Here is a 12166-nt window from a genome sequence, read left to right as displayed (position 1 = left end):
AGAAGATAAGGAGGACTTTTACAAAAAAGTTATAGAATTTTTTGTCCAGAAGGATAGGCAAATGGACTTCATCTTCAAGTCAAGGTAAGACCGCAATTTTTTGAAAATGGGATCTTACTTAGAGAGAACAATTCAATATTTAAATGATCAAATTACATTTTTTGGGTATCCTTTTGTTGAACTGTCTGTTTAAAATTAATCGAAGCATCAGACAAAAAAAGCTTTTGAAAATAATATTATATTTTGGTTTAGGTCAAAATATAATATTTGTAAACCTGAAGAGTCAGTGCCAGTGCCTCAGCAGTCATGAACCTCACATCACGTCACTGCAGAAGCTTATATATAGACATCTAAGTTTTTTGTGCCCCACCACTTTTGTACATATAAAAACGCCACTGGATATATTATACAAGTTCCATAAAAAGGTCTTCAAAGCTGGTTTAAACATTTAGTATGCTGCATTTGTAAGACACATTTTTACATATAAACACATTTTTGATGATCATGTTTCTGATTTTTTGTTGTTGTTGTGAACAATCATGTCAAAATGCTCGGTCCTTGTTTGCCAGCATATCATCCAGAATACGCTCACACATGTACAGGCAGCGAGGCACATGGAAGAACCCTAGAGAGGAGAGGAGAAACATTATCTTACTTAACAGACAAAGCAGGAAACGTTCACTGGAAATGAGTTTGTGATTATGTGCGTGGTAATACTGTATGCATCACGGAAGTAGGGGTGCATACCGGTTCCCGGTATTACCGAAATACCGGTTACTGGTGGCTACGGTATACCGTACCGAAATCAGATCCGGTTTTCGATTATTTATTTTTTTTAATAAAAGTGAGGCATAATATCCTTAAACTTGTGCCCAAACCGTCGGAATTACGATGTCAATTTCGCAGTGAAACTCCGCAACCAAGTCACTTTTGAAAATCTAAAGTGTGGCTGCATATGACTGCCAGTCTGAATGGTGGGGTCTGTAACCACTGCCAGTCTGAATGGTGGGGTCTGTAACCACTGTCAGTCTGAATGGTGGGGTCTGTAACCACTGCCAGTCTGAATGGTGGGGTCTGTAACCACTGCCAGTCTGAATGGTGGGGTCTGTAACCCTGCCAGTCTGAATGGTGGGGTCTGTAACCACTGCCAGTCTGAATGGTGGGGTCTGTAACCACTGCCAGTCTGAATGGTGGGGTCTGTAACCACTGCCAGTCTGAATGGTGGGGTCTGTAACCACTGCCAGTCTGAATGGTGAGGTCTGTAACCACTGCCAGTCTGAATGGTGGGGTCTGTAACCACTGCCAGTCTGAATGGTGAGGTCTGTAACCACTACCAGTCTGAATGGTGGGGTCTGTAACCACTGCCAGTCTGAATGGTGGGGTCTGTAACCACTGCCAGTCTGAATGGTGGGGTCTGTAACCACTGCCAGTCTGAATGGTGGGGTCTGTAACCACTGCCAGTCTGAATGGTGGGGTCTGTAACCACTGCCAGTCTGAATGGTGGGGTCTGTAACCACTGCCAGTCTGAATGGTGGGGTCTGTAACCACTGCCAGTCTGAATGGTGGGGTCTGTAACCACTGCCAGTCTGAATGGTGGGGTCTGTAACCACTGCCAGTCTGAATGGTGGGGTCTGTAACCACTGCCAGTCTGAATGGTGGGGTCTGTAACCACTGCAAGAAGTTTATTTCTGGGAAAGGTGGCAACACATCCAATCTCCAACCAATGCTGTCTCGTATGGCAACCAAGTACCTTTGTGTTCAGGGAAGCAGCGTGCCAAGCGAGTGTTCAGTTTAGCAGGTGATATCCTACGCTGTGAAAGGGCCCGTTTGGATCCAGAGAGAGCAGATATGCTCATCTTCTTGAAGATGAATGCACAAAACTGAACTGTGATGGGATTTGTTTTCTTTCATCAGGCAAATGTTGATTTTAAGGATGCTATTTGTTTTATGTGCAATGCCGAGATCTCATGATCCTTTATGTGTTCTCTGGTCAGTCGAATCTCAGGTTGAATAGTGATTATACTGGTGCTATTTTATTTTTCCATTGACAAGATGTACTATTCCCGCCTGATGGTTGTTATAAATGATATTGCAGAATCAGTTTTCTTCATAGATAATGTGTTTTTCATTGTTTGTTCAGTACTAAAAGGTCCAAGTCCCACAATTGAATTTAATATTCATTTGACATGTTAACTATATAATAAAGCGCTTCATGGGAGTAATTGCGGGATGATAAAATGTTTCCCTTATGCAACATGAAAGTATCACGATATGTATCGGTTGAGTATCGGTATCGTTCAGTGGTATCGGTATCGGTATCGGTATCGTAAAAAAGTCAACGATATGCATCCCTACACGGAAGTGCATTAACATGTGGTTTAAAAAATAAGACAAGACGAATAAATCCGGACTTTTTTGTCAACTCAAAGAATGAGGTTGATAATATGATAAAAACTATCAAGGACGGAGACTTAATTAGAAAATAGCTGACAGAATAACATCTGGAGCTCATACTCCACATATGCAGTATTCCTAAAAACTTTAAAGTCTGTACATTACTCCTAACGCTTTCAGGGGTATTTACGGGACAATAAATGCAGTGTAAACAGGTCTTCTGTTTTAAACATAAATGATGTTCTTACCTTTAAAGGGGCCTCCTTTAAAATCCAGTGCCACTTTCCCTTCTTGTGTCAAATAGCCGAACCACTCGCCTTTCTGAGCATCAGGAAACTGTCCAGAATCAGGCACACATATAGTTTATCAGCGGATCATACAAATACATCGGTTTTATTTAAAACACTGCAAATCTGTCTTGAGTCCTCCAAATAAAGTATATATGAACTTTGGATGTAAAGTTATTTATTTACATTACTGGCATGCCTTTTCTGTAAATGTTAACCTTCAAATTACACAACTGACACGGCCCAACTGCTACTGTGTACTGTGTGTATCACAGAAAAGGCGCATACGTTGAGTATTGAACCACAAACAAAGAAGAATGATGTCTTAGGGTCTGTTACAGAATCACATTTCTTTAGCTGACATTTATTATTATTTTATTTTAGCCCTATAATAAGTTAATATACCATGATACAACCCAAAAGTACTCTGACCTCTGGTGTGTAATACTTTGGCTGCAGTGTGAACTCACATTCTTGAAGGTGTATTCAAAGACTTCAGAGAACCTGTGCAGGAGCGCGGGCTCCCTGGTGTGACTGTAGGCCATCAGGAAGGCGATGAGGGCCTCACAGTGGGGCCACCACAGCTTCATATTCCATTCCAACTGAAAACCAACACAGCGGCATCAGACAGCCTGCTCTCATACATTTGATTCAACTCAAGAAATCAACCAGATGCTAACGATAAGTACTATTACAAGCAAAATACTACAATATTCACTGGCTAACCTCTCACTCCCCAACCTCCATAGTCCTGTATTTGTCTTTTTGATGGGGGGCAGGGGATCTTTAGGTTTACACTATATGCCACATAATACTGGCATGCATCATCGGAAACATAAAGATTCATTTAGGATGACGATCGGCATTGTAATGTCAATATGTTCTGGTCATACATTGGTAAAAATATTATTTAATAATTTAAATAAAATGTGCATAAGGGCTCAGAACATTATGGTAGAAGTGTAAGATACCAATCCTAAATAAGAAAGGTCACAAACACCTTAAAAATGACACAACTAAGTTACATGGAACACATGTGTGTGCAGTTCTGAGACTGGTTAGGGACCGCAGCATGTAGAATTTTTTTTTAGTACTTGTACTGCATTATATTTGCCCAATACTACATGTGATTCACATACAGTAGGCATGTTTTTAGAGAGGTGACTGAGGTGATGGATATCTATAAAAGCTATTTTCATTCAAACATCTTGAGGTGGCAAACCAGAGTTGAATAGACTGGTGGAAAACGTCTTCAGGCATAGATGAGTGATTCACCTGTGTGGGGCAGTGACCGTCAACATCCAGGAAGTAGAAGAGGCCGCCATGCTCTTTATCCCAGCCGTTCTGATAGGGGAGCTCCATGAACTTGTCGATGGCCGTCCTCTGGAGAGCCTCGTCCTTCTGCTGGGCGCTGACCTGGAGCAGGAACCAGCCGGCCTCCAGGGCGTGGCCTGAGCCAGGATGTGGGGGAAGAGAAACAGAAAATATTGAGGTCAGGAAAAGATCTCAACCCAAGCTCCCCTCGCCTTCACTGGCAGAGCTGGATTTGCCTGGGTTTATTTGATATATGATCCAAGTATACAGTCTGTGGTTCACCTGGGTTCTGCAGCCGGCCCTGGCACCCCGGCAGCTCTGCTCCATCCACAGACACATTCTCTAAAATAGCTGTGCCGCCTCTCTGTTAGTTACAGGAGTAGGACAAATATAGTTGTTTACATAATCAGATACTTGCAATCGTGTAAAATAGAGTCAAAGTGAAGTGAGTAGTGAGAATGAGAATAACAAAAAAACAAGCTCAACAATATGACGTTACTCAGCAGTATGTTTTGACTTACATGGATGTTTGCTTATCACTGTTTTGTTGATTTTAAAGATAAAATGTTTGTGACCTTGCCAAAAATACAGTTTTTTAGCTGCATTTCGGGTTTCCCTTTAGCAGAGCTAACAGAGCTGTGCTTGAAGTAGCATATTAGGCATTTATGATCTGAGAAGAGCTAATAATTGTACGAAACATAATGAGTATACAGATGAACAGTGGAGAATTGGCCTAGCTACAGCAGTGTACTTGTTGTCAGTGTTATATATATGTTATTGCTATGACTATGTCAAACTAGTATTTTAAACTGAGCGATGGTAATGTAAAATCAATGGGGTTTTGAGAATAATTTAACGCCTAACTTGAAAAAGTGAAAGGAAAGTAGGCTGGGTATTTTTTTGGGGCTGTGAACTTTGTTTAAAATTCCCATATGTCCAGAGACTGCAGGCAGAACAAAGGACACCACTGTGAGTACGCACATGGACTTTACACTTGTATACATCTTAAATGTTTGACATGACATGTTCAAGTTTAAAATGAACAGATTGTTTTTGTTTATTTGTTATGATAGATCCATATTGATTTGTTCGTATGTTGTGAAAAAAAGGGAGCAATTTATATCTGTAGATTCATAAATAATGTAAGTAATTGACAACCTTACTGAGATTATGTTTTAGTTGATGTTGATAAACCTGACCTGTAATATATTGAGAATGTTCTTTTGTTTATAAAAATATCATCCACAGTACTCCCATGTTTTATGGTCCACCATCCAGCAGCTAGACTGCAATCAAATGTTAAACAGCATTTTGCACCCAGTATTTTAATGTGCACACCACCCTAGTCTATCATTTTTTCCAGAAGTGGAAACTTGTTCATGATTGATTATTACAATCATTGGATCTGCTAGCCTCCAGAGTCAAAGCACTTCTGTGCCAATATGTAGTTCAGCGTCTGGTGAACTTTGACATAAAATGTGTTGGCGTGGAAAGTTGTTAGCAGTTAGCTCACGAGCTAAGGTAGTTTTCCAACAGCCCTGTGGTAGTCACTACTTGACTAAGTCTAGCAGCACTTTTCTGTGCTACTCTCTTGTCTAACTTTGCCCTAAATGCTTTAAACCCAAGTGGTTGAGACAAGAGTCACACACTATTCAAAGTGTTGGTATATGCTGATTTGGATGCTACACCACAAACCAACTCTCACTATATCCGAGGACATTTGAACCACAGAGCATCAGTCATGCTGCATGTTCCACACCTGGATGTGTTGTAGAATCTGCTGCACACACCAGCTGGCCAGCTCTGTGTACTTCTGAACGACCTCTGCCCCCCCACCTTCAGTGAGCTGCTGCACCAGACACAACAGCATCATGGGAACTGCCATACTGTTGGTGGGGACGTCTCCAGGAAGCTGGGGCCGGCCCAGGCCTGCCGGATCCCCCCGCACCCAGCTGATCAGCTGCTCCATCATCTGCTCAGCCTCCAGCTAGCAACACAACACAGAAAACGTCAGCGATGGTGCAATCATGTTGTTGGAAAGGTGCGGGAGAAAAGGATAAGCATGTTCAGGCATGGTGACAGGGTAACAAAAGCTGCTGTATCACTCAGTCTCATGTCAGCTGATTTCTGGTGATCTGTGTACGCAGGGTACAGAATGATAGCTAGTAATGCAACACATCAGCTCCTGACTCCCTTATGAGGCACTTCAAGTATGGATTTTAAAAAATCTGGTGGCGACTCAGTAATGCAACATTTATCTATATAAATTCAATAGAGTGGCGAAGTCCCTCCCCTTCCGGTGGACCTCCATGGGACCTTATTTCGGAAAAATTATGTATTGAAGTCAATGGAGAGAGAAAGATTATCTTTCGATCCAGTTTGAATTGTGCCACGAATTACACATATGATGTTTGTCAATTTAAAAGATAATTTTGCAAGTCAAAAAAAAAAAAAATGTGTCGTAAAACTGTGAAGTAACACATTTGTTTGTGTGAAACGCTCAATGAACTACATCTCTGGTCAACAACACACGTCACCAAGATGGCCGTCACTACTGTCTTGTCAACAAAACGATTGACTACCCTCACTATCACCACAATGAAACACGTCCTGAAGAATGTCATGCAAAGCTGCCTGCCTGCCTTCCTTTGATTCTCTCTGAACTGCCTGGTCGTTTTAATGTTTAATGTCAACCATTTGTGCAGATAGCATGAAGTAGAGAAGATCGCTAGCGTTAGCGTTAGCATTTCTCCCCCGGGCTTAAATTGTGTATTATAGAATGATCACACCGGTGACAGTACTCTTCAAAGGGTTCACGAAATATGACTACTACTCTTACTGTTTAACATTTTGGGTTACTTAATGTTACTTCATGTTAAGGCTAATACAAATGACAAGGCTGTAATGCTAACTAACGTGCTAGCTACTAGCTAGGTAGCTAACTTGATCAAGCCACTCCTGGGCATCTTGTTAAAGTTATCTTATCTTAGCCAGCGCCATATAGATAGATTATATCTATATGGCGCTGATCTTAGAGTGGAGGAAAACAATTGTGACATCACTTACGCGACTCTGGGATTTGTAGTCTTTCTAGTTACGTATTTTTCATAGTCTTATATTTCAACAGTTTTACGACAAACTGTGACTTTTTTGACATGGAAATGATTTTTTAAGATTGACAAACATCATATGTGTAATTCATGGCACAATTCAAACGGGATCGAAAGATACGTTTTCTCTCTCCATTGACTTCAATACATTATTTTTTCGAAATAAGGTCCCATGGACCGGAAGTAGATGGGCGTGACTTCGCCACTCTATAGAGTGGTGCAGGAATGAGTCCTAAAACCCAGAAATGACTTTTACCACTTCTGGTTCCCTCTTCATGAAGTTAACGATTTTGAACATGATTGTTGTCAGAAACCTGAAACAAGGTCTATGGTTAAAACAAGCTGAAGAGATTTTCATGTTTTGTGCTACGAAATAAAATACACTAGTGATCAGGTGAATGTATGAAGCTTCTATGCGTTCTAAAAACAGTTGTTGCTAACAAGTAACTGAACAGGACTACTAAACGTACAGTATTTGTTTTATAGCATTACCAAGCTTTTTACTTCTGGCAATTTGCAATCTAACAGTGGTGTTAATGTGTGGAGATTATCCTGCTGAACAAAACACATAAGTATCATAAACGTGTGTTGGCCACAGAGTTAATTCCTGCAATATAATGATATCCAATGGAAAAATCTGATTTTGAGTGGGAGCCCCAATATGCTGACCTCCGGGTCGCCTTGCAGAAATACATCATCCCTGCACCGCTCTATAGTTACAACATCTATTTTCAGCGTATCAATGCAGGGACTTTAGTGATGCTTTTACTTTTTACCTGTCACCACCACGATGTGGAACATTTGGTTCAGCCATTGATGTTCCCAAGAGGACAATTTGAATGATTTCCAGACTTCCATCTAGTCCTACCATCAGTTAAAGAAGTTTCTATCCACATTCTATTCAATCAAGCAATTTCAATCCATGTATATCATTTAGTTTAATATTTATTTTGTACCTGCATGTCCTTGTCCCCAGTAACCCTGCTCAGTTCGTCCATGGCCAAAATGTAGAAGCACTCGCTGAAAATAGTCCTCTGAATCTTCACTGCTTTTCCGTCTCTAGTTAAGGAGAAGGCACACTTCCACTGGCCACTGCCGGCGCCGGGGACACGAGTGAACTTCCTCAGGAATGCTCCTCCTTAGAGACAGAATATAACACCAGCTTATGATCCAACACATCATTATGAGCAATACGCATATAGCCTTTATAAAAGGTGTAGTTCCAAGCCACCTGCCTTAAGAAATAGGGAGCAGTATTTCAATTCCTAAACTCATGTAATGTATGTCCAAAAGTTGGCATCTCAACATTCTCATCATTCAATTCTGGCATATCTCACACATTTGACCTTTACCATGTTGTAATCTAGACATAGGTTTAACAGGTGAATGTTTGCCAAAGTTTTAACAGACAGGACATTTTAGAAAATGCTGCACATCTAGTTGAACTAGAAATTAAACAATCAACAGTTGGGCTTTTTAGGTGCTAAATAGTGGAAATGTCCTAAATATATTGCTGCTGAATTTCATATTTTGATCTTAATGAACCCATGCTTCATTGTGTGCATTTCCTACTTATAACAATGTACTGTTAAACTCTTTGAAGGCTTCATAGTGTCACAAATACACAGTGCTCATGCTAAAAGCATGGCTGCTTCCAAGTTCCCATAAAGATGGCACTTTGCAGATCCATCCAACAGTGACGTCACGTTGGCACTGCTTTTCTTAGTGATGATTAGCAGAAAGTACACAGAAAACACCATCCCGACTGTCATGAATCACTTCGGTCAACAAAAGAACGGCACGCTGCGCCATCTGGTACACAGATATACCTGTGAACAGATGTGTGGAACATGGAGGTCCCATTTAACTTAAGCTAATGTCTTAATGTCCCCTACTTATGGACATCCATATTAAGGAAAGTAAAAACATACTGGGGTCTGTAACTCAGTTTGAACTGCGAACACATCATTTCTTAATTTCTTCGATATTCTTCTTTGAACAGTGTTTTTTTTGCATTCTCCAAGGACGGCATAATATTGTGTAATAATAAATAAAGAACCTTGAACCTTGTATTATTATAAAATTCAGTGGTGCATTCTTAGAGGACAGAAAACTAGCCAAAGCATTTCATAGGAGATTAGACATTCTCTCTGACACACACACACACACACACACACACACACACACACACACACACACACACACACACACACACACACACACACACACACACACACACACACACACACACACACACACACACACACACACACACACACACACACACACACACACACACACACACACACACACACACACACACACACACACACACACACACACACACACACACACACACACACACACACACACACACACACACACACACACACACACACACACACACACACACACACACACACACACACACACACACACACACACACACACACACACACACACACACACACACACACACACACACACACACACACACCTGCTTTTGCTGCTTCGAGGATTTCAGGCCTATGGAAGCGATCCATTGTTCTGTACAGACGACAATACATCCACACCTGTGAAAAAAGACAAAAGATTCATACAACATTATCTAATGACTGCATTTCATACTGTGGATTAGGGTTTCTACTAACGGTTATTTTCATTATCTGCCAATTATTTCCTAGAGTAATCGATTAGTGTTTAGTCTGAACAATTTCAGAAAATAAAAAAATGATAGCAGGAAAACTCCATATTCCAGAGGCAACAGCATTTTCTGACAGTGTCACAGGAACTAAAACTTTAAAGATTATTAAAATATTTGGGGATTATTTGTCTGTCAATCAACCAATCTTTGGACTTCTTGTTTATGACACAGTCTTACCTGTCTCCCCTGCAGCCAGACATACTTCAGCTCATCATAAACCTCCCCATCCCTCCCCAAACAGGTGAAGAAGCCTCTGAAACACAACGCACAGGTTAAAGGTCATCACAAGGACACACTGCATGCAAACAGACGTACACTATTTTCATTTGAACAGCATTTCAGTGGAGATACAATACCCATGCAAAGGGTCGTGAGAGTGTTGGAGCCAGAAGTCCACTGTGGTGTCCAGTTCTTTACGAATCCGCTCTCGAAACTCCTCCAGCTTCACTGCAGACATGGCTCCTTTAAAGAGAACCAAGAAGACGTTTGTGATGAAGGAATGATGTTCTTCTGCCTTGCTAAACAATACTTAACAAAACATTCAGGCTTTGAAGTCTTCTGGTTAAAGTAGTATTTAGAATAGTGATTTAAAGATGTCCTTATTTCCAAGCAGGAACATCAGCTTCTGACTTTTTTAGATGTTCTACAAGACTCCCAGGGGCTAACAGTATTTGTGAGCAACATCCTCCTCATCACCTCAGCAGATTGTCTAAATTAACTTGGCTATTGGAGTTATTGAAGTTAAGAATTTTGTAGGAGTTGACCGCATAATCCATCGCAGTGTCCACCACAATTTCACCATAATAACCCCTCCATTGATTCAGAGGAACTGGTACTGCATTGGATTGGATTTCTGCCTGTTTTTTGTGATAAATCGCAAGTGGAAGGAATTTGTTTGTGGGTGTCAAAGTGTTTCTCCCCCTGCCCCTCGCAGGCTGAAACCAGTACAGCCTTTTTTTGCTAAAGTCGCAATAACAGCCTACAAGAATGGTTAGGTTAGACTTGGTTGTCAGGAAGCGCAATCTCACAAAAGTTTTTGCAAAAATCTAACATCCTGGCACAGGTATCGATAAGTATGTTTGTTTTTGTTTTGGTGTGTTAAAGGGTTGCATGGGATTCACCAGTCAAACTTTAACACAAACAAACTCACTGATATAAATAAGTAAGGTGCTATTTGGTTTCAGGTCCATTCACTGGGGAATGATGCAACACTCTTTGCTTTTCTTTCAGTTTACTCTTCGTCTTGACCAACCACATTATTATACAATAGATGTACATATGTTTGCTTATTTCCCAAACCGGTTAAGGATGATTGTACATGAAAGATTGTTCACAATATGTATTTGTAAGGAACAAGTCAGATGTTGCAACAAAACCAACCCTGGGACAGTTGCAACAGACATCAGGGATTGTTGCAACATGTGTCAGACAAATACAATCATGCATTTAATAATGACCTAATCCAAAAGTAGTGCAAAGTAATCAGGTTACATTACTCTTATGTTGTGATACTCAGATGAGGTTACTGAAGACAGGTAACTAGTAATTGTAACGGATTACATTTATCCTTCCAAGTCAAAAGCACGCCAGAATATGAAAACAAATAATAATTAGGCATACTTAATGATGATGATCAAAGAGCATTTTAATGAATTAATACAGCTTCTCATTCACTTTTCCCCTGTTCATTATCTGTCATATCAAACACCGCGCATCCCTGCTTTAAAAGATAGTGTGTTTTATTTACATTTTTGAGTAGTTCCCCGAAATGAAAGTCATATTAGCAGATCAACAGAACTATAAACAGACGATATGTTCCATTAATGCTTGAGGCGAAACGCACCAAGCAGTTCAAACGCGTCTTCTTGTTATGTCTTACATCTTTCGCCATCAAAGGTAAAATGCAAGCTAGACATTATTTACATTGTCAAATCCGAGCAAAATTCAATGTTTTGATAAAAACAATGCATTTACTGTCAGTCCACATGATGTTTCTCATGCAGGTTATCGGTCGGGTTCAGCGGCAGAGAGGAGGCAAAGTGTGCCGGGAAAGAGTTCTTACCTTCGGGTAGTGAAGAGACAGACTGCTGATGAGCATACAGTACAAAGTGTGAGTGTGTGTGTGAGCGTGTGTGCTCTCTGACGGTCATATGACTATCCCAGGAAGAGGAAGCGGATCTGCTGAATCTGCTGAATCTACATTAAACTGCTATTTTTGCACATTCGCCAAAAAACCTAAATCACTGCACTGTTTTTCAGAGTTTGAGGGCTAAAGGCCAGGAACTGCCCGGGAAAATGTGCAAATAAATGTGCACATTAACAAAAAATACATTTGTTTATGATTAATTTCTGTAAGG

At 40.6% G+C, this 12166-nt stretch overlaps 1 protein-coding gene across 1 annotated transcript; it reads right to left on the bottom strand.

The window, feature by feature from the left end:
* Nucleotides 1-300: 300 nt before the first annotated feature.
* On the bottom strand, nucleotides 301-11949 carry renbp (renin binding protein). The gene is made up of 11 exons (XM_034145614.1): nucleotides 11872-11949; nucleotides 10166-10271; nucleotides 9987-10062; nucleotides 9603-9678; nucleotides 8062-8243; nucleotides 5755-5982; nucleotides 4278-4359; nucleotides 3957-4132; nucleotides 3152-3283; nucleotides 2643-2730; nucleotides 301-625 (listed from the first exon to the last, which is right to left on the bottom strand). Exons 2-11 carry the CDS (start codon nucleotides 10264-10266, stop codon nucleotides 543-545), a joined length of 1224 nt encoding a protein of 407 aa, XP_034001505.1. The 5' UTR covers nucleotides 10267-10271; nucleotides 11872-11949; the 3' UTR covers nucleotides 301-542.
* Nucleotides 11950-12166: the final 217 nt, after the last annotated feature.

Source organism: Trematomus bernacchii, unplaced genomic scaffold (assembly GCF_902827165.1).
Source record: "Trematomus bernacchii unplaced genomic scaffold, fTreBer1.1, whole genome shotgun sequence".
NCBI lineage: Eukaryota > Metazoa > Chordata > Actinopteri > Perciformes > Nototheniidae > Trematomus > Trematomus bernacchii.
This window is presented reverse-complemented; position numbering and strand designations above follow the sequence as displayed.